The following is a 27,622-nucleotide window of genomic DNA, read 5'->3' as shown; positions in this document are numbered from 1 at the left end:
GCTCATCCGCGAAATTTTAAGATTTCGCGGGGATCAATTTTCGCGGATGGCACTATTGGGTGTCAATATTTTCACGATTTTGTGACTTTCACTGTCAAATCATACATGTTGGTTGTTAACATACACATTATTTGCGCCTCTTTGATGCAAGTAACCATTCGAAAAGTATTTATTTAATATATTTTGAGTTTTGTTTAGAAATATTTCGCGGATGGGCCTTTTTCAAATTTACAATGGGACTTATTTTCGCGGATGACACCCAAACCCGCGAAATCCGCGAAAATTAATCCCCGCGAAAATTTATCCCATTAAAGTATATTCTCAGCTTCTTATCATATTTTTGAGTTTTTAGATCACTTGCGACTTTAAAGTTTTGAGGGAATTCCCCTTATGTACCAAATATTGCGGTGATGTTATTGTAGTAATCATCTTTCTATGGATCTCACTAAAGTCGATCATTTGAAAAAACATTTTTTCAAAATTCTGATTACGTCAGCGAAAAATAGGATTTTTCGTTTATTACTAATTTCTGCTGATGTCATCAAAATTTCGAAAAAAACTTTTTAAATGATCGACTTTAGTGAGATACATCTTTGGTGTCGACTAATGCGATCTAAAAATTATGGTAATTTTCAGTTTTTGAGACATGCCATAACTTACGCGAGTCGGGTCGAAAGAAAAGGGAGGGGGTGCTCTCTTTATTTATCATCACTCTTTTTTATAAGAACAATTTTATAAGAACAATGAGCCTCAAAATCGCCAAAAAATAAGAACAATTTAAGAACAATTTAAGAACAATGCTGAGCCTGAAATTACTCAAAATTTTTGGTTGCGCCTCCTTAGACTATATTTTCATCCCCTCACCCACATTTTCAATTTCATGACGTGGGCCCTGTTATAAGAACAACTTTATAAGAACAATTAGACCAAAAAATGCTGAAAAATGAAAAGCATCTAAATAGTATAAACAGGATAATAACAATTTAAGGCTGAAAATGCCAAAATAAATAGAACAGTCAAACCTCAATAAAATTTATAAGTTCTTAAAAAAAAGTGCATCACATAAAAATACCAACAGACCAAATACCAAAATACCAAAACCTGCTACACTCGACTCGACTTGACTTGAATTTAAATAACCAGTGCATAAATCCAAACTAATTTACTATCTTTAAAAAAACATATCTGTAACACGTTAAACATATTTGTTGAAAAGCAGCAATAAATCAAAATATCTAAACAAAAAGGTTCGAATGTTCGAGCTCACGTTGAGGATAAATATTTTGAAATGTTCATTCGAGTTGTCGAATTTACGAATTTGAAGAAGCATTTTTTAAATAATTGAATAATCAGATAATGGTTTTTTTTGAAAGTGACTACAGTTAATTCAATTACCAATCTCGAATGCCATAAACACACCACCTTCTCACCACCTCTAAGTAGACCCACTGGGACCCTCACTGGAAAATTTGGCCAAAACTTCGCCCCCGGTGGAAAATTATCCTCAAATTTCTGTCCCCACAGAAAATAATCAAATAAACAAGTCCTCACTGAAAAATATTATGCCATTTTTCCTTTTCCCACTTAATTTTCTGACAAAAGAATTGAAATCCCCAGTCATAAAAATATGTAATAAATTATATCAAGACCTAGTTCACCAAAAATTTAGTTTATCATATATCTTCAACGGTAATTAACTACATTTAAATTTAATTAATCAATTTCAATACATTTAAAAAAATACTAAAAATCAATTATTCTTTAATCATTTTGATAGAAAATAACATTAAATTAAAACAGTAAATTAACGCAACAAAAAGGACCTCAAACCGACAAATACGAAATACAAAATGAAATTAGTTGTTCAGTCATACGAATTTATCGGAAAGAATCGAATCCAAAAATTAATCGGCAGGAAACAATTATCACCACAAGCTTTATCTATTTTAATTACGGTAATTCCCCCCAGTAAGGCTCAATTTTTTAACAAAAATGCAATTTTATGCGCCTCAGACGTTTTCACTCACCAAGCTTTAAATAAATCAAGAAATATTAGCCCCAAATATACTTAACAATCTACCCTTTGTATAACATTCTATAAGTTAAACGTAAAACGAATAACGCCCTTGCCTGCGGGTTTCTGAAACATTAACACCAGACCTTATAATGAAGAATCTGTTGGCCCAAAATATATTCAACAATCTACCCTACGTCTAACATTCTTTAACTTAAACGTAAAACGAATAACACCCCTGCCCAGAGGGCTCCTGGAACAAGACCACCAGGCATTGAAGAATCTACAACTAGTATTCGTCAATCCGTTTCTTTGCTTTCAAAAGTCATTCAGCGTCCAAGGATAAATAGATAGCAACTACCCAACTGACATAAATCATCAAAGCAACTCCCATGACGTCTATCACGACGTCAAATGAACGTTGACAAAACGTCGAGTCCATAGCTAAGTATATCACAGTCAATAAGAATATTTCATCAGATGATGTCATAAACTTGTAACTTCAATTGGTGATCAGGGAACCATCTCAAATATCAACGAAGAAATCAAAAGATGTTTTTTCTTCATCTTCTCCCATTTTGGATGGTAAACTAAAAACATAGAGATGTAAATGTTGTATTCAAGAATTACCCTCACGTTCAACAGGGTCATCCCTATTAAAGCTTAAAAGATATCTGTTGCGTTGGCGCGTTTAATAGCTAGATTGGCAGGAATACATCATTCAGAAATCTAGAATATACAGTTATATATGATGAATGTCCATTAATTTTATGGATAAATACTATAGAATTTAGAGAAACATGCAAGAGGAACAATGAAATTTAGTTAAGTCTAACATCGGTCAGAGATCGGCTTTATTTAGTCCCTGGAGGGGGGGGGCACTCAAGGTAAAAAACCTACCGCACGTTTAGCCCTTAAGGGTCCCTTTTCCGAGCTTCCAAAAGTGCAAGGGTCGAGATGAGAAAAAGTGCACTCTTTTTCTGCACTGTAAGGGTCCGATTTCAAAGGCCTAATTTTGGGCCGCACGTAGGGTCGTTTTTTCAACGGAAATTCTTAGGAAAAAGGGGTTCCTCCTTGGAAAAATGTAAAAACTCCCCGCCCCTTGAAGTTTTTTCTTGAATTACCAGCTGAAAAAGGAGTGGCCGATAATTTTATTTCATCTATATTACATTAAGGCTAAAACAAATTTATTTTCAAGCAGGCTGAGAATACCCACAGATATCTTATATAAAGCACCAGAAGAGCTACTAATTTCCCAAGCAACGGCAGGTGAAGCAAAATAATCTGCTCTCTTTTCTGAAATGAAGTGACAGAAGTAGAAACCTCGCTTTTCACTGTTGAAACTTTTTTGACATTGCAAAATGACAAAGTTCAAGGATCTCGCAAGCACTCGCAAGCTAAATTGTGACGTCACTTCATCCAAGATGGCGAATTATTTTGCTTGAAATAGGGTTGGAAAAAATCTATCTAGTGTTTTATATAAGATATCTGTGGAAAATACCTTTGTAATTTTGATAACTTGTTGTTCTCCAATCCAATGAATCCAAAATCATCTTGTTCCTCAATCTCACCGAAGATTGAATCTTGCCATGGTGGTACTACTGCATCATCTACCACAGATGTGGTACGGTTACTGTCATGGAAACATAGTTTTGATGATTGTTCTTTAGTATGAGTGGTTCGATGGTCTTGAAAAGAAGCATCTTTCTGGTGGAAGATTGACGGAGAAGTAAAATTTCGAGGAGACAAATTTCTGGTTTGAATGCTGTCTTTAAATGGATAATTGTTTGGTTTGGCAATTATTGGATTTCTTGGCTGCTCAACTGGTTCATGAATTGATTCGTTGGCTTCTTTACACGAATATGGTAACTTGTCAATGCTTGCTATTGATCTACTAGCTTCTTCTCTTTGTTCTTTGTCTAATAGTTTTGTAATGTCAGATTCCAAAGTATCGGAACCAACATGCTTCGTTGGCAAATTGGCGGTTTGAATGAAATCATCTGAAGGTACTGGATTCGATTCTTTGCTGATTTCTTTCTGGATATTTATTGCTGGAGATGGAGACAGGGATAAATTTTCGTTGGGTCTGGTTGCAAAGGTGCTCTTCATCGCTGGATGTTTGTCAATTCCCAAGTCTTTTGATCTAGAGTACGATTCTTTTAAAGTTTCAATGAGTGAATCGTATTTAGGTGCGAACTTTGATTTGGTTGATTTACTTGATAGTAAAACTTTAGAATGATTCTCAAAAGGTCTTTCCATGTCATTTGATTTATCAGAAAGTGGCATGCCCTTCGAAAGATTTGGACGGCATGGGTCTTTGGATTCATCCAAGGAATCGTTAGAATCAATTGTTGAATTTTTAGTTTGGTTAAAGAACCTCAATGATGAATTGTTTTCATCATTAACTGTAGGGAATGATGATCCGCTCTTAAAAAATCGGCTGGCCAAACTTGAAACACCAGAAAATGCTTTTCCTTTGAAATTGTATGGTTCTGAAGATTTTGACTTAGCATCTGATTTCTCAATCTCAAAGCATATCGAATCATCGGGGTCCTCCATACTGGTAATAGACAAGTTTTCATTATTCTTGACGAGAATATCTGTAGACAATATATTGTGAAATTTAATGGGATTGGACAACGATTCGTTGAAATTGTTTTGGTCCACTTTCAACGATGTTGGATCACAGCTTTCTTTGTTCAGTCGGTGTGTGACATCCATGTTACCAGAATGTAGCTTTGCCATTGGCAGATGTGAATATTGCTGAGAGACCTCTGTTTTTTTATTGGTGATTGGTTGGATGATTTTTGAATGATTCGCTTTGGTGACATCAGTAGCTGCTTTGAATACTCCAGAATTCTCTCCATAGCATTCTTTATGGCTTGTAGATTGGAAGGTATGACCACCTAGTGTGTTAGACATGGACGTAATAACTTCATTTGTGGTAGTGATAGTTGAGTTAAATTGTTGTCTTGTTGTTTGAGAGTGTGTATTAGATCTATTGTAAGCAGCTTCATCATTTGTGCTAGTTGAAAGATTTCTCTCCTGAGCGGTTGATTGCTTTTTATCTCCACCATATCGCTTTCCGAAGACATCAGGTAGATCATCTTCACTTTCCTTGCCGGAGTCACTTCCAAAATCTGGGATATCGTAAACTGGGGCTATATCTTCTTTAGGTGGTTTCAATGGCTTCTGGATTCTGGATGGTTGATTTCTGAGGACAGACGATTCTGTGTCAGAAGGTCCTACTTTATGACTTAAAAATGAATCGAATTCATAGTCATTTCCAGGAATACGATCTTTCCGACTTGAAATTCGGTCGAATTTGTTGACATCTTTATTACACTTGCTTCTTGGAAAGTTGACTGTACTGTAGCAAAGATTATTGAAATTACTGTGGTATCCATCACCAGCTTCAAATTCTTTCAATGGATCGTTGGTTGATTGGTAAGGGCTACTGTAACTTAAACCTAAATTGTGATTAGATCTCGAATTAAGAGTCAGTTTGTTTGTAGACTGTGGTAAACCTGTGTTGAAGTTTGACTGGTATGATAACGAACTGTTGTCAGTCGTTTCCGAGATTGACAGGCTTTTGTAATTTTGTTGGTCTGGGTTTGAGTATTGATCTCTAGTGAAAGGTTCCTTGTTCCATCTCTGGTTTGAATCATTGGTGAGCTTTAAAGAATGTTGACAATTATTGCTCGATGACTTTGAAGAATAAGAATTTGAGGAATAAAAATTTGAAGATGATGGCTGGTTCCTGAGAGGTCCGGCCTGGTAGACACTCAATTTGGCCGGTGGTGTATGATCAGGGTCGTTTGATTTTGATGAATGTTGGCGATTTAGAGAAGGTTGTTGGTTGTTAAGATGACTTCTTACAAATGGCGGTGACGGTTTAAAGCATTTCCCAGGGTTTGAATTGAAAGCTTGGTTTTGTTGATAACCGGTAGAAGCTGATTGGTTGTTTCTTGCAAAAATCGAGGGACCTTTGTATTGAGTGATTTGATTCCTGTCATTGGTTGAATAATCGTCAAATGTGTTATTTTGCTCTTCCCCACCACTTGTTTCATCAAACTCTGTGATGTCGATCTCATTGTCATCTGTTATAACAAAGAACAGTGGTGTTGTTTAAGTAATTTATCGTGCGATGCTCAATAGAACAACACCCCCTAAATCGGACTACAGTATTATTCGAACTTCTATTAATCGAATCTTTCTATAATTCGAACTTTCAGTCCCCGTCAAGGAGAAACCCTCTTAAAATGCTCTCTATAATTCGAATCTCTCTGTTATTCGAACAAGAAATATTCCCCGTTCGAGTTCAAATGAGTGAGAGTCAACTAAACATTCAAATCTTGATCAGACACTTGAGCGAGTACCATAGAAATTTGGGTTGACGGTGTGTTTGAGTTAGGCCACGTTAGGTCTTGGAAAGGTCTCTATAGAAACTTCAAGAATAAATTTAATTTGTTCGAATTACAGGGGGTGGTCTAAATATGTAAAGTATTTCATGAAGGTTCCTCCTTAACGGGAATTATTTCTTTGAAAGAAAGACCCAAAAAAAATTCTAATCAGCGAGGCAACTGTAATACCAAGAAATCATCGGTTAAAAATCAAGGTTTGTCAAATTCCCAGGAAAAATAAAAAAGATTTCCCCTTGGAAAATATTCTTTGTGATACACTCGTCCACTCTAATGTATGGATATAAAATGAACCGTCCAATACCTTCGACAACAATTGATTGTTGATGGCGATCAAAACTTCTTTCTTGTTGGAGATTTGATGAAACGGTGACGTCATTATCAGCGTCAACATCATTTCCCTAAAGTTTAATTAAAATTCTCATATAACTTGTTATCAAACTTACTAATTATTTCCTTTTGAGAATTAGTGCTTGGAATACTTTCGAATGATTTCTCAATTTGAAATTAGAAGTTTTAAAATTAACCAATGGAATTTTCCAATCTCAATCGATAAAACTCTGAAATAACAAGGACCAGACCAACAACTTTACTGACGAGAGATAAGCCCCCAAGTCGCCATCCCTGTTAGACTGTCCCAGACGAACAAGGCTTTTTTTCTCGAGACAAACATTCCCCAAGATCCTGGCGGAGATGAATGTGATGTTGATGTTGGGGGCGTTACTCTCTTTTTAGAGTCTTTGCACAGTCTCTCCGCCAGGACGGGCGCAGATTGACGTCACTTGATTGTAGCCTTCTTTCAAGGAACTGACGTCACTTCAATGTAATGCAAGATAGTAAAACGTATTAGACCAGCAAAGTTATGAAATATCCTATACACAATTGAAAATGTCTCGGGTTCTTGAAGAGTAACGAATGAAAAGAGTATCAAATCAATTGCTTACGGAATTTTGATGATTTTCAAATGTCAATCTTCTTGGGTTGTACTTGAAATCTCTGATGCTCTTCTTGGAGGTGTTTTCAAGTGTCAATTCAACCTATATTCAATAGAAAGTGGAATAATTAACTGGATACTAGACAAAGAAACGCAAGTCGTTTTTCTTTTGTATTTAGGCTTAGAATTTTGGCTCTACGTGTATTGTTTAAAAACGGTCAACATTTCAAAGAATAATAATCAGATAATTTGGGGTTTTGTGGATTGTTAAATCTTTTCATTGTTTTGAGTAAAACCTCGAAATTATTTGGTCCAAGTGTTTTCAAAAATTGACATATGGCAATTGGAAATCAATAAAAATCATTACAAGGTTTTTTATGTTGGAATTCTATTGTTTTCTTGCTAGAAGTAAAACTTGTAACTTGAATACCTTGACTTGGAGGATATTTAAGCAAATAGATTTGGAGGTTTTTCTCATTACCATGAAAAAATCTACTTGCCAACCCAAAGACCTAAACTCGTCTGACTGTCCCTTTAAATATATGTGAACATAACCAAGGGATACAAGAAAGAAAACTTAAAATCTTATACTTCATTACCTTGATTTTTTTGAAAGCAGGCCGAACATCAGGGAACTGGTTCTTTTTCCTTTGAATTTCCTCACAAAATCTCATCATAGGTGAGCCTGAACAAAACCAAAGACACTGTTAACTATAGGTTATAAACTCATTCGTAAAAATATCTCCAAATCTTTCTAGTTTGTAATTTACGCTCAGAACTTTAGTTCTTTGAGCACTCTATAGACTCTTTTGAGGGGCAACCTCTGCTTTCTCCCCTCACCACAAGCGATTATGCAAAGCTCAACACTTAGTGTTTTGAGCACTCTGGTGACAACAACGCCCGCCCGCTTACCTGATCCATACTGATGCGCTCTAGGAAGGACGAAGCACGTGTTTGCCGATAAATAATTTGTAATCATTGTTTTGTTGATAAATGAGGGAATATTTTTCAGGTGAGTTTTTCATGTCAAGGACAAGAATAGGTTAGGTTGTACACTGAAAATTTTATATTACCTCTGGAAACATTTGACAATGATAGTTCCAATTCTGATTTCTGTCGGCTACTTTTCTGTATAACAGAAATTAACATAGATTCAGATGATGAGATTTGGAAAGAGGTGATAAATGGGCAAAAAAAATTAAGATTTTGCCAAAGATTTTACGTTTTTTTTTATATAAACAAGCTGTATAAGAAGATAAAACTTAGATGGCCAAAATATTAAGAACATAAATTAAGAACATTTTATTTAGTCGCGGAACCAGGCAACAAACGACTTCTTAGGAAATCGCACAAAAATACTCACAAAATGGTGAAATTAAGAAAATTTCTAACCTTGAAACTCAAAGAATTAAGAAAATCTGGATGCTTAAAAATGCTCTTATTAAAAAAAACATGTTAAAGTCATAAAAAATTTGTTTTTCAACAGCAATGGTCATTTTCAGAGAAACTCAGGAATTATTTAGGAAATTTCTTTGACTAGAGCTAGATTTCCGACCCTAAGGGCACCCTGACTTCCTCAAAAATAATGTATCTAACGTGCAGTGTTGGAGCCGGCTTTGCGAGTCTGCACGAAATGTCTAGACATACACATTGTTTCACGAAAATTTCATCTTTCAAGGTTTATTTTAGGGACGAAATCCGTATCATAAATTCCAACTACAATCAGTGCCGAAAAATATAGTACATATTGGTAATTTTTTGGTACTTTAACGTTTTTCAGAATTTAAAGCTCGGGCGGCTTCCAAGCTATGTTCTCAGCCATATTGAAACATTTTTGAGCTTTTAGATCCTGATATCCTAAAGTCGTTAGTTAAAGTCTAAAGTCTAATGTTAAAACTAAGGGTAAAATCTCTACTTTACAACCGTACTTTAAAGCACTTAATAATCACTTAAGGTTTTAAAGTTTTGAGGGAATTTCCCATTAGTGCCAAATATTTTGGCACCGATTGTAGACGAAGATTCCCGTCCAAAAGATTTACCAACAGTTACAAGAATTGATAGACTTACCCCTTTCCGAGAACTAGTTGACATCGGTTCATCAGCAATGTCATCGTGTACAGGTGTGAAACCTGGTGCATACATTTCTGATGGTCTTTCTTGAGCTGATGGCAACCCCATTTTACAGCACTGATGACCACACCACAGTTTGTTAATGCATTTATGGTTGCATGCTTGTTTTGATACCCTCGTTTTCGCTGAAAATATAACATAGACTCTCGCTTATTCGAATCTCTTTATAATTCGAAATAAATCCCAGAAACCGTCTTAAAACACTTTCTATGATTCGAATTCTCGGTAAGTCGAAAAAAAGCGAGAGCCAACTGTAAACAAGTAAAATTCATAACCTAAGTAAAATCTCATAGAAAATTTGTGTCATTGGATTGGTCGTTAACTATTCAAACAAAAACTTTTATGATATTTTTCTAAAGAACGCGTCATATCTATTGTTTTGAATAACCAATTATGTGAGTTTCTTGTAAAAACTTCAAGACAACTGAGAAGAGCATCCTCTCGCAGACTTGGTATGGCCCCCTCCAAACTAATTGGAAAACTCCACTGAAACCACACTGGGGAGATACCAAAATTTTGAAAATCCTCTTTGGAAACCAACTAATTTGAAAAGGGATATCTTCTAAGCAGAGAATCATGAAAACTGATGAAGATGTTTCCTACAAACCTGACTTGGAGCGATTGATTTCATTTTTCACCTAAAGCAAAAAAAGATTATTCATAGTCAATGCAATTTCCATAGCCACGATTACCATTTTGAGATTATTTTTTTCTAAGCACAAAAAATCTGTATCGTTTTTGGGACACATCAATTCAATTTAACTCGTGTTCATTCCGGATTTAGTCAAGTTCGGTGTACAAGACATTAAATGAGGAAGAGGAGCCTTACCGACACGTTTGGATGTGGTGATTGTGGTCTTGGTAGTGGATGAAAACCACCCTGGTAAACAGGTGTAAAGGTTGTTTGATAGTCCAAACCAACTGAAAATAAAAAGAGAGGACAAATTAGTAATTTTCCCTAACACAAGCAGATGAGCTGGAGTTTTTATAAGATACTTTGAATAATATTTGGTCATATGAAGTAATGAAAATGACACGTTCTTTAGAAAAAGTAACAAAATTTTTTTGTTACTGGTTAACGACCAACCAAATCAAATAACAGCTTGTAAAAACTCCATCTCGTCCCAACACAAGACCTCTCTCAGCGCCTGCCAGCTGACATAAAACGGTTTTCAACGTTCTTTTTACACTAGTTTGATGTTAGAAAAGCGTTGTTTTTGACTAGTACCAGTTGGGTTGGTCAATTGCAAAAAGGAGGCTCTGTAGGTATCTTCTTTTGACCAAATCTGCACTTCCTACACTGTACTGTACACTGTTTTTTTATAAGAACAAACTATATAAGAACATAAGGCTTGGATGGTCGAAATACTAAGAACAAGTTAAGAATACTTTAAGGCCTGGCGAACGGTGAAAATAAGAATATGTTAAGAACATTTTTAGGCTTGTAACTCAAAAAGTTGAGAACATCCGAAGGCTTCAAAAATTTTAGATGTTCTTATAAAAATACGTGTGGGCCCACAAATTTAACAGCGCGTATCTGATCAAGGCCACGGGCGGTTTCAAGATATTTTTCTTTTACTGTCTGTACATACCATAGTCCTGACTGATAACATTGACAGTGAGTTCAGGTGATTTTGATGCGCGTTGAACCAAGATTTTACGAGTCCAGACATCATCAGATAGAATTTGAATATCTCTAAAAGAACATGAACAGTTACATTGAAAGAATAGCGATGGGATCTGTCCGGGCCCAGTTCAGGTCTTTTAAGACCCCGTTCTCTTAATTACAGCTAACAATCGAAATGCTAAGTATATTTTTCGCAAACTAAACCTCGGTCGGTACAAAACGTCAAAGCAACGTCTATCTAACGTAATAGTTGGCTACCGTTTAAACGACACTATATACCGTTCTGTTTTAAAATATATCTTGATATGTTATGTTAAGACTTTGCTAAAAAAGATCCTGTCTTACTGAAAATATGTGACAACAAATCAGCCGAATGGGTTCAAAATTGGCAAAGTATACCTAACGTTGCGACATCCTTTCGTGTTAGCTGTGATAACCTAGGCCCGGTTGTTCTAAAGTCGATTAGATTAAATCCCGATTACCGCTAATCGAAATTAAAGTCAGATCAGCTAATCGTGGACTTTTTGCCTGTGTTTTCAAAAATCTTAATCTTGACGAAATTTTTTTAAGCAATCGATGGTTCTGTGTTAATCGGCGTTAATCGAGATTTAATCAAAAACTAAGTTAATTACCCGCTAATCTTCTTTTAAACAACCGGGCCCTGATGTCAATGATAAGATCGAAAATATCTTACGTCACTTTCTGTTTGAATACAATCTTATTATCGGCATCGCCAACAATAACAATATAGCCTTGAACGAACTGTTTCCTTGTTTTCAAATTCTCTATATGTTCTGCTCTCTTCTCGTTGTTCAGAATTCGAACTGATAAAACTATTTCAGATGCACTAGCTTCTTTCTTTTGTGATGTCTAAGTTGAGGAAAAGAAAAACATTAGCCCATGTGAATGTAAGTGTAAAGTCACATGGTTTCAACAACCAGGTTTTGTCAAAAGGCACCCATAATAATGCCTTCATATAAGTTGGATTACAGTAGCGTAGCCAGGAGGGGTGCAAAATTTGTATATAGGAGAGCAGATTTTTATTACACTCTAATTATCTATTCATAATATAAAAAATGATTACTTTGTCATAAAAACCTGCTCTCCTACACAAATTTTGCGTCCCCCTTGTCTACGCTACTGTAATCTGATCATTATACAGTGGTTCAAGTGAAGTTTTTTTTTGTTTCAGACGGAAATGAACATCAAACAACAAGGTAAGGATATCTCTAATTTTTCAGAATTTTGTTGAATTTGAAGACCAAAAAAAAAATTTACATTGTGAGCTGATAGAGACTCATGGGGATGCGATCTCCTGGGGATGGTCAAAATACACCTTTTCGACCGTAGTCGCGTGGTTGGGCGCGTGCCACTTTATTATTTAATTTACCACCCTAAACTCGATCCAATCCTTTTTTACACTTTTTTTCAATTGTCTTTAAGTGCGAAAAAAAGACTGGGACGGTTTTAGGGTGGTAAAACGGACAAAAAAAATGCCCGCGCGGCAATTGGCGGCTACGATCGAAAAGATGTATTCCTTGTAATAGAATCAATCGTTTGTAACAACCACAGAAAAACATGCCCAAAATCTGTTCCCTCCCCCTTAAGGTTACCAACCATGGTAACTTTGAGTTTGAGTGAAACAACAAGTTGTGATGTATCAATGATTTATATAAAGCTGATATCTCCCCATAACATATCGATGAATTGGAACAACAATTCCCATAACAGTTATCGTATTATCGTGTAACAACTATATTCATGATATGTATTTTTGCAATGTCTTCTATGGAACCAACAGATTGGTTGAAAGTGACGTATTGACTGATTTTACGTCACTTACAACCAATCAGCTATTTTGATGTAATGTCAGAAAACATTGCAAATGTGCAGATCATGAATCGCTGTATTACACGGGTTACAAACGACTCCAGTCTACAATTTCACAAAAAAAGGCTTGAATGTGTAACTTCGAGAAGATTTCTTTCCCTTTTTGTCAAAACTCTTCAAGAAGAAAAAAGAAGAAAATATTACCTGTTCTATCTTGACATCGAGCTTCGGTAAGCCTGCAACTAGCGTTTTGATCTGTAGAGAAAATAAATACTTTTCATATTCAATGATTTCATTTTAGGCTCTCGGTAATCGTTTGTTTCAATACGAGGGAGTTTTTCCTGACATACCTTGTTGGAAATGGGCTTGTTCATACCTCCTTGTGGAGGATATCCATTTTTCGAGGTCCGCAACCCCGTGGATGTTTTGCTTGAAAATACACCCTGGATATCCGACCTGAAAAGGAAACTCTCCCTTGGACGTCCAAAAGGGTTGAGGAAAGATCCATGCATTTTGTCCTGTATCCATATATTTTGCTCTCTATCTCCTGGATGTCCTCTGTCGTCTATTTGCCTGGCCCCTTTCTTAAAAACTGCTACCCCCTGGATGTCAGTCAGGAAACTCCAATAAGGATTATGATCACATTTCCCCAACTATTTTTCTCGAATAGACAATTAACGATAGGCCTACATCCTCTTCAAAATAATCAACACTAACCTGATCTCCAAATGGTGGATGCCTGTTTACAATCTGAAAAAAATAGTTGAAAAGTTAATGGTTGGTTTCGTTTTAGGCTATTTGATATCGTTTGCTTACTTATCCATTTTAAAAAACATGGTTTTTCATATAAGATTGACACGGGTCAGGAGCAATATTGGTTAGAATCAAAGAAAAAAAACATTTTTTTGTTTTTTCAACACGAAATCGAGCACAACATAACATTAGGAGACACCGGCCTTTTTATGAAAACCTAAAAACTTTAGTGTAGTTTTTTTGGTGTTAACACAAAGGTAAAAAAAAACTGATAACTCATAAAGTCAATGTCTTAAAGATATTCTTTTTCCTAATATAGAAAGGAAGCGCGCTGACAAAGCAGAACAAGCAATAGAATTTCTTAAAATTTGTGCTTGCGCAACGAGTGAAAGAAAGAAAACAAGCTACATGCTGAATGGACCTACCTGAAGGCTAATGTAATAAGAAAACATAGAAAATGACAACAATAGTAAGAGAATGCAAATTAAAGAATCAGAATAATATATCAAGCAAATCGCGAGAAATTCCCATTTTTCCTAAAGTTGATGGAAGGAAATTTCCCCAAATACAAATATCTGATTTTTACACCAAAAAAATTTTTTTTTGGGAAAAACAACGTTTCAGTTTTTCTTTTTAACCTTTCCATCTGTCTCTATGCCAAAAATAAAAGGCATTTTCAGGCAGCTATTTGGGCCTAATTTGCCCAAAAAGTTTTTTTCAAAAATCAGCCTCTCGACCCTCGACACTTTTAAAAGTTTGCTCCACAAAAAAAGGGTTATTCAATGTAAATTGTGTTGCAGTTCGAAGGTTAAGATAAAAGATTTTTCTCATTACATGTGATATAAAATATTATTATATACCTGTAGGCAAAAACAGCCATTGAATAATTCCTGATATACCATGGCTATTATACCACGGTAGAATTTCTTTTTCACATTTTGCATTCAAAGTTTGATTTTTTTGTCGCTCTTGTGTTGTTATGAAAGAAATTTATTAAAAAAATCTATTGCGATTTTCATGAACAATTTTATGACTCAAAGTAATTAAGAAAATCTTTAAAAAATAAAAACATTCGAACGTTCGATTATGGGAGTGTTTTATGTGAAACGTTCGACTATTGACACAATTAATGTTTTGTTTTTGTTTGCCTCTAGGTATATAATAAAACATATATTCAATAGGTTTTCGTTGGTTATTGGATTTATTAACCCTCGGTGATCCATTGAATATCTGCTTATTATCATATACCTGTAGGCAAAAAAGCCATTGAATAATTCCTGATATACCATGGCTATTATACCACGGTAGAATTCTTTTTTCCAATTTTGCTTTCAAAGATTGATTTTTTGTCGCTTTTGTTGTTATCAAAGAAATTCATTAGATGGGTTACGGGGATGTTCCACTAGCAAGGGTACCTTTTTTAACCTCCACGAGTCCCAGGTAGGGTCGCAAAAACACCAAAATAGAAAAATCAGTCCCTTGTAGGGTGCCTATTTTTGGAAAATTTCGGGAAAAAGTAGACAATTTAAGAAAATTTTGGAATCCAGTCCCATTCAGGATCACTTTTTTCGCAAATTTCAAGTCTCACGTAGGGTCCATTTTTCGAACCTCAGCGGAGCACCCCCGTCGGTTGACAAGAGTAATACCCCCGGTATAAATCATCAATGCTAAATGGTTGAATCAAAAGTGAACCATGAAAGCCATTTCACAATTTCATACGAGAATGTTTGAATTATTTATACACGTTCAAGTGGTCATTCTACACATGAATTCATTTTTAAACCACATTTATCCTTAGCTTGTAAACCTGATGAAGACCTCCACTAAGGAGGTCGAAATATTGTTTAAATAAATTTATATGAAAAATGACGTGAACGTGTAGAAATAGTATTTATATGAATTCTTACAACGAGACCATACTTATTATTTAATTACTTTTAAACTTTTTAGCAACAATGTTACTTTTAATGGCATTAATAACTGTTATTTTTAACACTGCATTGTCAAGTAACCTTTACCAATTAATTGCTACAGACAAATCTCTTGCATACGAGCAAGCTTTTACAAGCAGACCTTCAAAGTTTAGGATACATTGCATAAGCATGTGTGACCACAATACTAAGTGTTTGTCTTTTGCTTTCAATGGTCAAACGTGCTTTTTATATGACGTCATGTTTAAAAGAACAAATGGGGAGCATCGAGCCTTAAAAGACCAAACAGGAACAACTTATCACTCTACAGTGGCGACCAACTGCAACGACTGGCTTGCGTTGGGGAGAAGAAATAATGGGTACTACTCAGTCGGCACTGATCACAATGGAATACAAAAGAAACAGAAAATCTTTTGTGGACTTGACCAGGTGACTTTTCTCTTTAAACTATCATGAATTTTTTACCTGATGTAAAAGAATGTCAATTTCAGAGCATTTCTACCTGTAATTTGCCAATTATTTCCCAGTATTGCTCAAAAACACTAAATTATTGCTTGAGTTAAGTATAACATGTTAAATTTACATTGCATTTGGATCCTAGCAAGGAATACTGTTGACATGTTTGAATTTACTCAAAAAGTTAATAATATTCGTGATGCATCGGAAAGCCAAAGCTATGTCTTATCTTTGAATTTTTGTAGCAAAACCTACCAACAACAACCATGAAAACAACAACGACGACGACGACAACAACAACGACAACAGCAGCTCCGTGTAAGTTTAACTATCATCATCTATACGTAGAATTACGTTTTTAGTTTGAAAGAAAAAAAAGCTTGTGTAAAGAATTGGAAAAGTTTTACACCCATTTTGGGTAATTTTTGATAAAGATAATTTTCAATGTAAACAACTGTATAGAAACAAGATATTTTTAAAAACAAATTTCGACTTTTCCATCTGAAAGATACTGAAAACCATGGAGGTAATAAGAGATGGAGAATGGACTCCTTTTATTCCATTGTACCTAATCATCGGAAGCAAACGGCTCCTTGGTTGCAATGGGAAAAAGTGATCAATTTTGTGTGCACTCATGTGAATATTTAAGTTCATAAAAAACTGAATAAAAAGATTTTGGATTTTTAACAACGCTATTGTGAGATAATAGCTTTGTTGATCAAAATAAGAAAAAGCTTGCCGTAACAAGCACAAATTCATATATTTCTAAGGGTCCCCTCTCATAAAATCATCGATAAATTTCAAAAAGAATTCTATATTACGATTAGAACCTTTTAATTAATCATCCATCAGAATTTGAAAGCCCCCTCCCTTCCAGACGTAAAGATTTATTATGAAGAAATTTTCAAGGAAAATGTGCTGAAACTCTCAAAAATTGCACAGTGTTCGCCCAAAAATACATGGATATGAAATCACAGAGCTATTGTAACCTTACTTTGAGAAAATTATTTTGTATCGCGTTTAAACAAGAACTTTTTGCATAAAATGTTTATTTTAAAAACAGGATAACATTCTCACTTCTGTCCTTATAAATTTACATTTCGGATTTTTTTGCTTCCAATGATGGTACATCATAAAGAAAAGCCGCTATGAATAGATTTATAAAAAATTTCAACGATCATTTAGGTCATTACCGAGACGTTTTCTCTCCATCTATATCTTTATTACCTTCATGTGAAAACTAACTACAGTAAATGGGGCTAAAAAACTTTTCCAGACCGATAAGGAACCTCTGTGACAAATCTCAACCACATTATGTGTCATACTATGTATGTATGTATGTCATACTATTTTTTTTTTCAAGAACCTTTTTTTTCAATTTCTTCCAAGCTATCAGCGTATAGCTTTGGTGACAGCGAAATCACCATTAGAAAATCAGTTGAAATATCTATCTATCGTCTTGTCTTTCTCTATTCTAGTGATACTATTTGATATGGACGTCAGAATCAACATTTACTGCGATTCGGAAGGAGGCGATCATTGCGAACCGTATGGTGTTTTGAAACTCAGTATTGGAAATCGACCGGAAAATCAAAACATCCAAATTTGGAATCTAAATCGAGACAACCATCTAACTACACCAAAACAAATCGAATACCATATTGAAACCCATTCGATTTTTCAGGAAACACATAGTTTCATGTGGAGCACCGATATGGTGGTGTTTTCTGGTGAATTCAAAGAAAAGGATGTTTCAGATGATGATATTCTTGCAACAATCACTGGAGAACCAAACGCCTTTGTTAGAGCTAATGATATTTATACAGTATATAAAACTGAAAGATTTATCGGGAATCCAATTGAAAACTATGTCGAGGTCAAGCTCAAATTCACACTGGTGTGATCCTACACGTTTTTTTTTTATAAGAACGTCAAAAAATTTCGAAGCCTTCGGATGTTCTTAGTTTTTTGGATTTGAAGACTAAAAATTTTCTTAAAATGTTCAAATATTTTCAGCATTTTTTGAGCATTTTGATGTAATTTCTTAAGAAATTGCATGTTTTTAAGTCTCCAAAGCCTTAGTATGTTCTTAGAATGTTCTTGAATTTTTGGAATTCGAAGCCTTATGTTCTTATATAGTTTGTTCTATTGAGGCTAGACGAATCGATGATGTTAGAGTGCTCGATGGGTACTAGTAACCAGAGCAATATAATTATCAAGAAGAGTTATCTTTCAATCCATCAAACAAAACTAAAGAACAGGTGTGAAATTAGGTGTGATTCTAAAAAAGAACATCATTTTTTATCTTATTTTCTACCACTTCTTTCGTATTTTTTTTTTTGTAAAGAACGGATTCCCCCAATCCGCTGAGCACGAGCATACAATTCAATTGAAAATTTCGTTTGTTAATTCTAGATTGTCAGAATGAGAGACACACCTGCTTATGACACGTTTTTTTTTTATAAGAACAAACTATATAAGAACATAAGGCTTCGAGGCCCAAAAATTTAAGAACATTCTAAGAACATACTAAGGCTTTGGAGACTTAAAAAACATGCAATTTCTTAAGAAATTACATCAAAATGCTAAAAAAATACTGAAAATAAGAACATTTTAAGAACATTTTTAGGCTTCAAATCCAAAAAACTAAGAACATCCAAAGGCTTCGAAGATTTTTGACGTTCTTATAAAAAAAAAACGTGTATATCATCAAAAAACAATGCCCTTAACCAGAGTACATTGAGTTGCACCCTTAAAAATTAAAAGCCGTTGCTTAAACCATTATTTACTTAGTAAAAATACACGCTTTTTTTTATAAAAATACACTTTATAAGAATGTCCATGGATGAAAATGGCCAAAAATTAAGAATATCGTAAGAATATTGCCATCATGAAAATATTAAATTTTTTTAAAAATATATTTCTGTTTTTATAATTTTACTTTTTTATTTCATTTACTTTGTACTTTACATAGCTGTTTAATACTACATTGTATTTATTCTTTTGTTTTTGTATGCATACACACAAGAAAGTCTTCTGTTTTTACATTACTCTTTCGATGTTTTTGAGACTATGACTGGTAAAATCTAAAAATTAACCTTGGAATATGTTAAGAATATTATATGATGATTTCGACCAAAAAGTTAAGAATATTCATGATGAAATGGATTTACACCATTCTTATAAAAAAGCGTGTATTGAATGCTTGCTACTAAAATGAGGGATCAGTAAGCAACCAAAAGTTACTAGAAATTGCCAGAAGTAACCAAGAATAACCAGTGCTTAGATGAATGTAGCGCGTACTACACCAAGTTAACCAGTGTCGATACTTTTGCTGCGAAATTGACTGTCTATTGCCTTCTTTGTGAAAAATAGATATTTGATATATAATAGTGTTCTTTTTCTTTCTTTCTTGACGTAATTGTGTTCTGCGTTTTAAAAACAATATTCCATTGACAATTTTCGAACGTTTTGCAATGCAGCGCCTTCCGATTGGAAAACCCAACCTCGTCCTCAGAAGTTAAGCCTTGATCGAAAAATCATTATAGCAATGCTTCATTTTAAGACATAGATAACGTTCTTGCATTAAACACAGCCATGATTTTTTTGGATATCGAATACAAGCTGAGCGAAAGAAGGATAATTGGTATAATCACGAAAAAAAGACTGTTGACTGTTGACTGAATCACATCTGGATTCCTGGCCCGCAACTGGCTCGCTCAACATTACTATTAAGAAAATTAAGCAAGATCAGGTCGTTCGTATTTCGCAAGGTCAGGAAAATCATTGAGCTAATTCACGCATGCCATCATAATATGATCATCTCCAATAAATTGCTACAAATGATCATAAAAAGGATTCTTTGGAGCCTTTAGAAACATTCGTAATCCAATCCAATCTTCACGTATGAGAAAATTTAGAAATCATCATTGTTTGAAGTGAAAGAAAAAGAAAGTGAACTACAGTGGAGTCTCCGTAACTCGAAATCGCGCGAAAATTTGTTCCAGTTTTGAAATTTCGAGTAAAAACTGGTTTGATTAAACTGGTCTTCTTGGCTTCTATCTTTAATTGCCATTGTTTTTCGTTGACCATTGGTTTGGTTTGGACTTTCAATCAAATCGACATCAAACAAAGCCTGCCCTGCTATTGTTTATTTTTTGGTCAACTGGTGGTTGATGGTCCTCGTCCAATATCTTTTCTCGCACGCCCAATATTTTTGCATATTGGATTCGACTTTGTCCAATAACTGCTTATTAGTTTATGTCAATTCTGTTAACGACATCATTACTTGGTCCCTTCTTGGTACTGGAACCCGGGCAGCTATGTATCTCTTGATTGACTTGTCCCGAGCTTTAAAATTCTCATGTGATCTTATATCAAATAATCATACTGATAAAAATTATGTAAAGCCTGTCAAGGCAATAGACAGTCAATCTCGCAGCAAAAGACACCCCTGTGTCACAGACCCGCTGAGCCCCACTGGAAAATTTGGCAAAAATTCCTTCCCCGGTGAGAAAATACCCTATAATTTCAGCCCCACTGGAAAATTGACTTTGATTTTATCTCTATTCGAAATCCGATGTAAATAAAATGACACTCCAAAACCATCATCAGTGGATTTTTTAAGCTTGGAACAATAGAATTTCTATCCCCATTGTGATTTCAATAGAAATCTTTATCCCCACTGAGGAAAAAGGCCCCACCGGGGCTATGAGACAGGGGTGTCATAAGTATTGCAACTGGTAAACTTGGAATAGTACGCGCTACATTCATTTAAGCACTGGTTACTCACTGGTTACGAACTGGTTTTACACTAGTTCCTCGTTTTATTAAAGTCTGTCCAGATATAATTGGCAGTGGAAACAAGAATGCCTCTAACTTTTGATAGTCAAATATAATTATGGAAATTTTTTTTGCTTGTTTTAGAGAATCAAAAGCGCTACATTTGAATGTATATTTGGTTGAAAAATTCGCGATTTTTAGCGGTTAAATTTGCGATTGTAAAAATTGAGCTTTTTTTCTACTTATGCTATAACGTTCATTTTTACACTAGTGGTAGTTCAACCTTAGGTTAAGAATTTTGTCAAGTTTCAAGGCAAACAAAAGAGTCCTTCGGAAGATATGGGACCCGAAATACCCCTTGGTAGCACTTTTCTGTGAATTATCAAATCTCCAACTTATTACTAAAAACGGGGGTTATGTTATCTTTTTGAACAGTGCAATTAAAAGTTGGAAAATGTTAAGTGTTAGTGCATTGGTATTATTGCTATCATTGATTATTTCGAAACGAATTGAAATCACAGTATAATTGTTTTTATTGAAAAGATAAGCATGAATTTATATTGTCTTTGTTACTTTTAAGCCATCAAAGAACTTTGATAATTCCCAAAACACTAAACACAGTTTGGCTATGAGGTCATTAAAGAGATTGTAAAATGTGTTATAATCGAAAAACTGTTTTATCAATCATATCACTACCCCCGTTTTTAGTAATAAGTTGGAGATTTGATATTTCACAGAAAAGTGCTACCAAGGGGTATTTTAGGTCCCATATCCTCCGAAGGACTTTTCAGTTTGCCTTGAAACTTGACAAAATTCTTAACCTAAGGTTGAACTACCACTGGTGTAAAAATGAACGTTATAGCATAAGTAGAAAAAAAGCTCAATTTTTACAATCACAAATTTAACCGCTAAAAATCGCGAATTTTTCAACCAAAAATACATTCAAATGTAGCGCTTTTGATTCTCTAAAACAAGCAAAAAAAATTTCCATAATTATATTTATCAAAAGTTACAGGCATTCTTGTTTCCACTGCCAATTATATCTGGACAGACTTTAAGTATAACTTAGTATAACCATATTTAAGCTATTTTAGTGATTAATTTATTATTAATGACTTAATCTTGTATGATGTATGATGCCTAAAATTGAAGAACATTTTAAGAAATTTTCAGGTTTTTTTGAAACCAGAAAAGTTAAGAACGCCTGAAGCTACAATCAAAGTCATAATATTTCAGAAAAAAGGGAAATTCCCACAAACGATTTGGAAGCGCTCTAAATTAGGTTGGACGAGTATAGTTTTAACATTAGACTTAAGATTTACGACCTTAGGATCTGAGGAAATAAAAGTCCAAGAATTATAAACCCCTCCCGAATTGAAATATTCGAATAAATTTATCAATTTGCCCGAACTTTAAATTGCTGAAAACGATGAATTAACCAAAATTCCCAATATATTTTGACCGATATTGTAAGGTGTACATACCAACTCAAGCTCTCTTGAATTTGTCTCCTCGATCTTTTTTAATGAAATGATCCCAGCATTAACAAGAGCGGATGACAAAGATGGCCCTAAAAGATGAATATTGGTTTTGTAGAGAGGGCTCGGGGTAATTGGAGAGAGGGTCCAGAATCTAAGAAAAAGCTTCTTTTGAGTAAAAAGTGAGTAAAAAGTATCCTCCCCGGCGGGGAATCGAACCCCGGTCTCCCGCGTGACAGGCGGGGATACTTACCACTATACTACCGAGGATGTCTACTTCACAAAAAAACTCATGTACGATTAATAAGTAGAGCTATGCTGTTAAAACAAGTTGTCGAGGTCAATAGAATTCATGTGGCTTCGTATGATAACTTATTTTTCATAAGCAGAACAACAATGATCAAGTGTATACGAAAAATTACACTTAAAAACACTGAACTTGAAATTTTACGTTATGCTAACCACGACAATAAAACGAACCCTTTCATGAATGTACATGTTAAAATGGAATAGTTTTAAAAAATGGAGGGTCAGCCACAAATTTTAAATCTTTTGTTTAAAGTTTCTTATAACTATAAGATGCTTGATAAAGAAATAGTTAAACCTATCAATCAAACAATGTTCGTAATAAATGAAAAATGATTATCTAAAAATAAATATCAAGGGTTCTGCTAATATAGACATCCTCGGTAGTATAGTGGTAAGTATCCCCGCCTGTCACGCGGGAGACCGGGGTTCGATTCCCCGCCGGGGAGGATAATTTTTCTGTGTAGTATCAGATAGTAGCCATGTTTGAAGAGTGCCTACGTCCCTGTAGGCTGGAAGAAATTTTCCATCGCTTATTTCTGTTATTAAGCAATGAAAATTTCCACAGATAGAGGTTTTTTCATACCAATTCTCTCTAGTTGCCTCGACACAAATTTTGAGTTCTCCCATAACCTAAAAGCAAAAGAAATAAAAAATTAATAGTTAAACTTCTAATAAAGTCATTTGTAATAATGTGACAAACAACATGTTATGGAGTATAGTCGAGTAGAATGTTAATTTGTCCCTAGGTTACTCTGTATATCAGATCTGCTTCTACATCCTCCGCCTGAGCTACTTAATTAAACTTGAAAATAATTAAGTTTAATTGTTAGTTTCCGGATGTTATTTCTGTAATTTTGATCGAAAATATAAATGAAAGCACGTTTATAAAAGGGTTTTTGAGTGAATCTCAAATTGAATTTCTGGCTTAGTTGTGTATTGTAACAAATTAAATTAATATTTAATACATGCAAAATGTTTTGATGATCAAACAGTCCAAACACCGTTCGTATCCTCAATATGAGCAATAGTGGTTTAGATAAATACGATCAGGTTGTTACAATGATTGTGGCTCAATGGTCTAGTGGTATGATTCTCGCTTTGGGTGCGAGAGGCCCCGGGTTCGAATCCCGGTTGAGCCCCTTGTGTTTTCCTAAGCTACCCTTTTCATTAGACAATGACTAATTCCACAAAGAGAAATTCCATTAGTAGAAAAATCAAGTTTTACAGCATTGGAATTGAGAGGGTAGATTACTAAAGGAGTCTGTTAGGGCAATAATACAAATTTTTCATTATAACGTCCAAAAATTTCGAAGCCTTCGAATGTTCTGACCTTTTTTTAATTTTGAGCCTAAAATTGTTCTTAATTTTAACACCATTTTGTGAAAAAGAATATTTTGCAAAGTAATTTTTTTTACTTGAAAAAATCTTGCCATATAGTCATTATCAAATCGAGTGTCCAATCCCCAGGGAGGAAGCCAAGGCCCATCCTAAGGGAAAATTACCGTGATCGAACACATTTGTAGAGAATGATAGCAGCCAAGCATGATTGAAAACTTCCATTCAAAAACATGTACTCCATCAAAACTAAAAAATGAAAGAAGAAAATTGAATAATTCAAACAAATCTCTCACCAATTCGGCAAGTCAACAAGTTTTTTATCAACATTTGTCTCTCAAGTCGCTCCAAGTAATGTTTATCTCTTAGAAATTACCTAAAGGATAAACTAGCATTTGCGAACATTAAAATCAGTTCTTTTAAGGAATCTAAACTTCAACAAAAGTTGGATTTCAAAATACATTACATTTACAAATTCTTTGTCCAATGCGGAATATTTTCTAAAAAACAAACAATAAAAAGTCTCGTCATCTGGGCAGATTTATCCTTTAAGATTATCAAATTGTCCTCAGCTCTTTCCCTCCCCATCATAAGTACCGACATGACATATTTATTTAGAAAAACTAAATCGATATAAATGAAATAATTTTTTTTAAACTCAAAATGGGTTTGCTAAATATTTCAATGCAAAATCTTAAACGCATTTGTCTCAATCTACTCTGCTTTTCCCTACCCAGTTGTACGATTTGGAAGTTAAATACATGTTTTTTATAAAAAAATATAAATATCTTCGGCTGTTCTTAACTTTTTGAGTTTTAAACTAACTTTTTGAGTTTTAAACTTAAAAATGTTCTTCAAATGTTCTTATTTTAACCATTTTCAAAGTATTTTTGTGTTTATTTCTCAAGGAAGTTCGCAAAGCCTTTAGAATGTTCTTTACTTGTTCCCAATATTTTGGACATCGAAGCCTTATAAACTTTGTTCTTATAAAAACGCGTAAGTTTACTTACAGTGATATCTTGTTGTAGTGGAAAATCGACGATAGATAGACAACCTAACGTTGCTTGAACTAAACTATAAAAGAATGTGGAAGATAAAACAGGTAAAGGAAACTAGAAAATTTCCTGTTAAAGCCAGTATATCCAGGTATATCTATTCATGAAGCTGTTTGCTTATTCTGCAAAAACATCCCACAGCTCCATTAAAAACGCAGATAATTCATTCCAATTCTTATTCGACACTTTGCTCAAAGCATTGTAAACTCTCCGGTCATTAAAATGTTATATTAAAGTGAAGACATTGCAGTGTATTGCAGTGTTGAATCGAACAATTAAGTTACGTCACGCACTATCTTTTGCTTTGATTATTGGCTGAATAACTGCAATCTTTATGCAAGCTCAGCGTTTTTGAAGCAGCGATTCAGACCTCAGAAAACATAATGTAAATCTGGCTTCAAGGCGTTTACTATGAAAATTATTCCCACAAAAATCCTTAAAAAGGCCTAAAGTTTGGTAGATCTCAAGTCTGTTGTTTGAGCCCTCCCCCCACCTTTAAGAACAATGACTAATTGCTGAACCCATGCAAGGAGAAACAACGTGTTTTAAAAGACAAAACCGTTCACTCACCAATTGACTTTATTTTCAGTAGTTTTGATTTTACCAGACATTGGGAATCTAAAGATGGAAGAAAGAATTCTGTCGTAAGGTAACCGCACTGATAGACGAGACGGAAATACAGGAAAAGGAATATAGAAGAAGAGACCAACTAACTCATCTAAACCCGGCATTCCAACATAAAGAAGTTTTTGGTAATACACAATTGGATATGAAAGTTGTCGGTTGTAGGCCTTCCCGAGGGGAGGTTATAGGTTTGCGAGATGTCCGAGCCAAAGTTCAAGCCACCCTTAGAGTGACTATTTTCCTAAAATTTCAGCTAGAACTTTCAAATTTTAGCTCAAATTTAAAAAATTTAGGACCTTTTGCGGAGGGAGATGATTTTTTATTTATGTAATTTTGGAGCCCTTACAGAGACTGAATTATTGTTAAATGGTTTTTGTGCCCCTTTGAGGGACTTTGGAGAGTCCCGAGCGCCTTCAACCTGTTATGGACAGAAATGAGAGATTTGCCACCGTTTGCAATTAAAATAAATGAGGTGGGAGCAGAGAAAAAGGAATCTCCAAGGACCCAATGCGCACCAAATGATGTAGAATTTGTTGGAAAGAAAAGCTCTGAAGATTTTGAGAAATTAGATATGTTTCTTTAAGTCTTGAAAATTGAGAATCGTACCCAAATCGATATCTATTGGAACATTAGGTACAAAACTTTAAACTGATAGAAAACTTTCACTAAAGATCAAAACAGTCCAGTCAAAACAATGTAGTATACTATTTGTTTAAGAAGATTCTTGGAGGCGACTACGTGACTCTTTAGTCATTTTCTCCATGACTGCTGTCCTTGCAAATTCGATCGTGTTCATTTCCGGTTTAAACACTGCCACGTACACTCTTCCGAAATAACAAAATGCGGTCATTATATTCATATTAAAAGCAAATGCCAACCAATAGAAAAGCTCTTGTTTAATTGGGTCCTTTTGGAAAAATGCTGCAGGGTACAAAACAAGAAAACTGGCAACCGCCATAAAGTTTCCGTATACAATTGACATTGTTTCTTTAAAAGTACCCGGTAAGCGACGCCCGCGGAAAGCTTGGATAAAACATGTTATATGCATTAGAATAGCAAATCCAACTAAAACATTCATTTTGAAAGTAATGTTACAATACGAAGATCTAGTCAAAGTCACTTCATTTTCACTAGTTTTAATTTGGATTGGATGTTTTAATACCATTGTTATAAGGATGAAATTATTAATTACGACAACGATCAAAATTGAGAAAAAATCAACAGCTTTAGATTTACGGATTTCTGATTTGCTCATTTTTACATTCAATTGAAAGATGGTTAACACTCGCTGTGCCCTCAGTAAAACAACTGATACGATAGCAGTATAAAGTACGGACATGGCAATTAGCCGATTGTGACATTTGAAAGGAGTTGGCGCACCGTAAAAGGTAAAAAACATCACGACAAAGTTGATAGCAATAAGAATGACATGTACATGTGTCATACTGACATCAGCAGCTTTCATCATTGGAGTCGTGCGATATTTTATGAATGCAACCAATACAATGATACATGAACTTAACCCGAAGATGGTTAAGGAAATAGCAAATACGGCAACCGATTCGTGGAATGAAACAATTCTCCAAATATAGGGATCGTAACAAGAATCCCTTTCAAAGTCTGCAACATAATGTTTAATGCATGGTCGACAAGAAAAATTACCAGTTTCATTTTTATAAAAGTTGGTTGCACACAGTTGGCACGTCCAGCCATACGATACGTTCCATTGAGTGGTATCCGTTACCAACTTGGTGTAAATATATTCCATACCGGGTTGGCACTGCACTGGAGGACATGTTCCTGAGGTTAATCGTCTTTCTATGAGTTTTGGGATTTTAGATAATTCATAATACGACTCGCTAGATCCACTCCGAAATTTCACTTCTTCGATATCAATATTGTACGATTGGTTTTGAGAATGTATATTTATATAAAATTTAGAC

The 27,622-nt window shown here is 34.6% G+C and overlaps 2 protein-coding genes and 3 non-coding genes across 5 annotated transcripts in view; 3 read left to right on the top strand and 2 right to left on the bottom strand.

Annotated features, from left to right (window-relative positions):
* Positions 1-2,034: 2,034 nt before the first annotated feature.
* The window catches only part of LOC136823593 (uncharacterized), a 70,493-nt gene continuing 44,905 nt past the window's right edge, over positions 2,035-27,622 (bottom strand). Inside the window, exons 19-37 of the mRNA XM_067079775.1 lie at positions 25,626-25,673; positions 25,011-25,074; positions 24,467-24,500; positions 24,168-24,249; positions 23,249-23,295; positions 22,363-22,448; positions 13,674-13,706; positions 13,161-13,211; positions 11,821-11,996; positions 11,092-11,195; positions 10,329-10,420; positions 10,107-10,137; positions 9,437-9,624; positions 8,443-8,497; positions 7,969-8,054; positions 7,380-7,472; positions 6,740-6,836; positions 3,516-6,114; positions 2,035-2,604 (exon numbers count right to left, since the gene is read on the bottom strand). Coding sequence (XP_066935876.1) covers positions 2,541-2,604; positions 3,516-6,114; positions 6,740-6,836; positions 7,380-7,472; positions 7,969-8,054; positions 8,443-8,497; positions 9,437-9,624; positions 10,107-10,137; positions 10,329-10,420; positions 11,092-11,195; positions 11,821-11,996; positions 13,161-13,211; positions 13,674-13,706; positions 22,363-22,448; positions 23,249-23,295; positions 24,168-24,249; positions 24,467-24,500; positions 25,011-25,074; positions 25,626-25,673 — 4,030 coding nt within the window. The 3' untranslated portion in view covers positions 2,035-2,540. The remainder of the gene's footprint in view (positions 2,605-3,515; positions 6,115-6,739; positions 6,837-7,379; positions 7,473-7,968; positions 8,055-8,442; positions 8,498-9,436; positions 9,625-10,106; positions 10,138-10,328; positions 10,421-11,091; positions 11,196-11,820; positions 11,997-13,160; positions 13,212-13,673; positions 13,707-22,362; positions 22,449-23,248; positions 23,296-24,167; positions 24,250-24,466; positions 24,501-25,010; positions 25,075-25,625; positions 25,674-27,622) is intronic.
* LOC136823605 (uncharacterized) lies at positions 15,264-18,070 on the top strand. The gene is made up of 3 exons (XM_067079787.1): positions 15,264-16,069; positions 16,342-16,414; positions 17,575-18,070. The coding sequence occupies exons 1-3, from the start codon at positions 15,665-15,667 to the stop codon at positions 17,997-17,999; spliced, it is 903 nt and encodes a 300-aa protein (XP_066935888.1). The 5' UTR covers positions 15,264-15,664; the 3' UTR covers positions 18,000-18,070.
* Positions 22,555-22,626, bottom strand: Trnad-guc (transfer RNA aspartic acid (anticodon GUC)). Its single transcript has one exon. It is a non-coding gene; the product is annotated as a tRNA-Asp (tRNA).
* Positions 23,040-23,111, top strand: Trnad-guc (transfer RNA aspartic acid (anticodon GUC)). Its single transcript has one exon. It is a non-coding gene; the product is annotated as a tRNA-Asp (tRNA).
* Positions 23,733-23,804, top strand: Trnap-ugg (transfer RNA proline (anticodon UGG)). The gene has a single exon. It is a non-coding gene; the product is annotated as a tRNA-Pro (tRNA).

This window comes from Clytia hemisphaerica, unplaced genomic scaffold (assembly GCF_902728285.1).
Source record: "Clytia hemisphaerica strain Z4C2 unplaced genomic scaffold, Clytia hemisphaerica genome assembly, whole genome shotgun sequence".
NCBI classification, from domain to species: domain Eukaryota; kingdom Metazoa; phylum Cnidaria; class Hydrozoa; order Leptothecata; family Clytiidae; genus Clytia; species Clytia hemisphaerica.
Note: the sequence above shows the minus strand (reverse complement) of the source record. Positions and strands in the feature narration are given on the sequence as shown.

What these genes read in the sequence shown, in the direction of transcription:
- LOC136823605 (XM_067079787.1), top strand. Translation starts at nt 15,665, where the DNA reads ATGTTACTTTTAATGGCATTAATAACTGTTATTTTTAACACTGCATTG. An exon ending in TCTTTTGTGGACTTGACCAG is followed by an intron (nt 16,070 to 16,341) that starts GTGACTTTTCTC and finishes GAATTTTTGTAG; the next exon opens with CAAAACCTACCAACAACAAC. An exon ending in AACGACAACAGCAGCTCCGT is followed by an intron (nt 16,415 to 17,574) that starts GTAAGTTTAACT and finishes TCTCTATTCTAG; the next exon opens with TGATACTATTTGATATGGAC.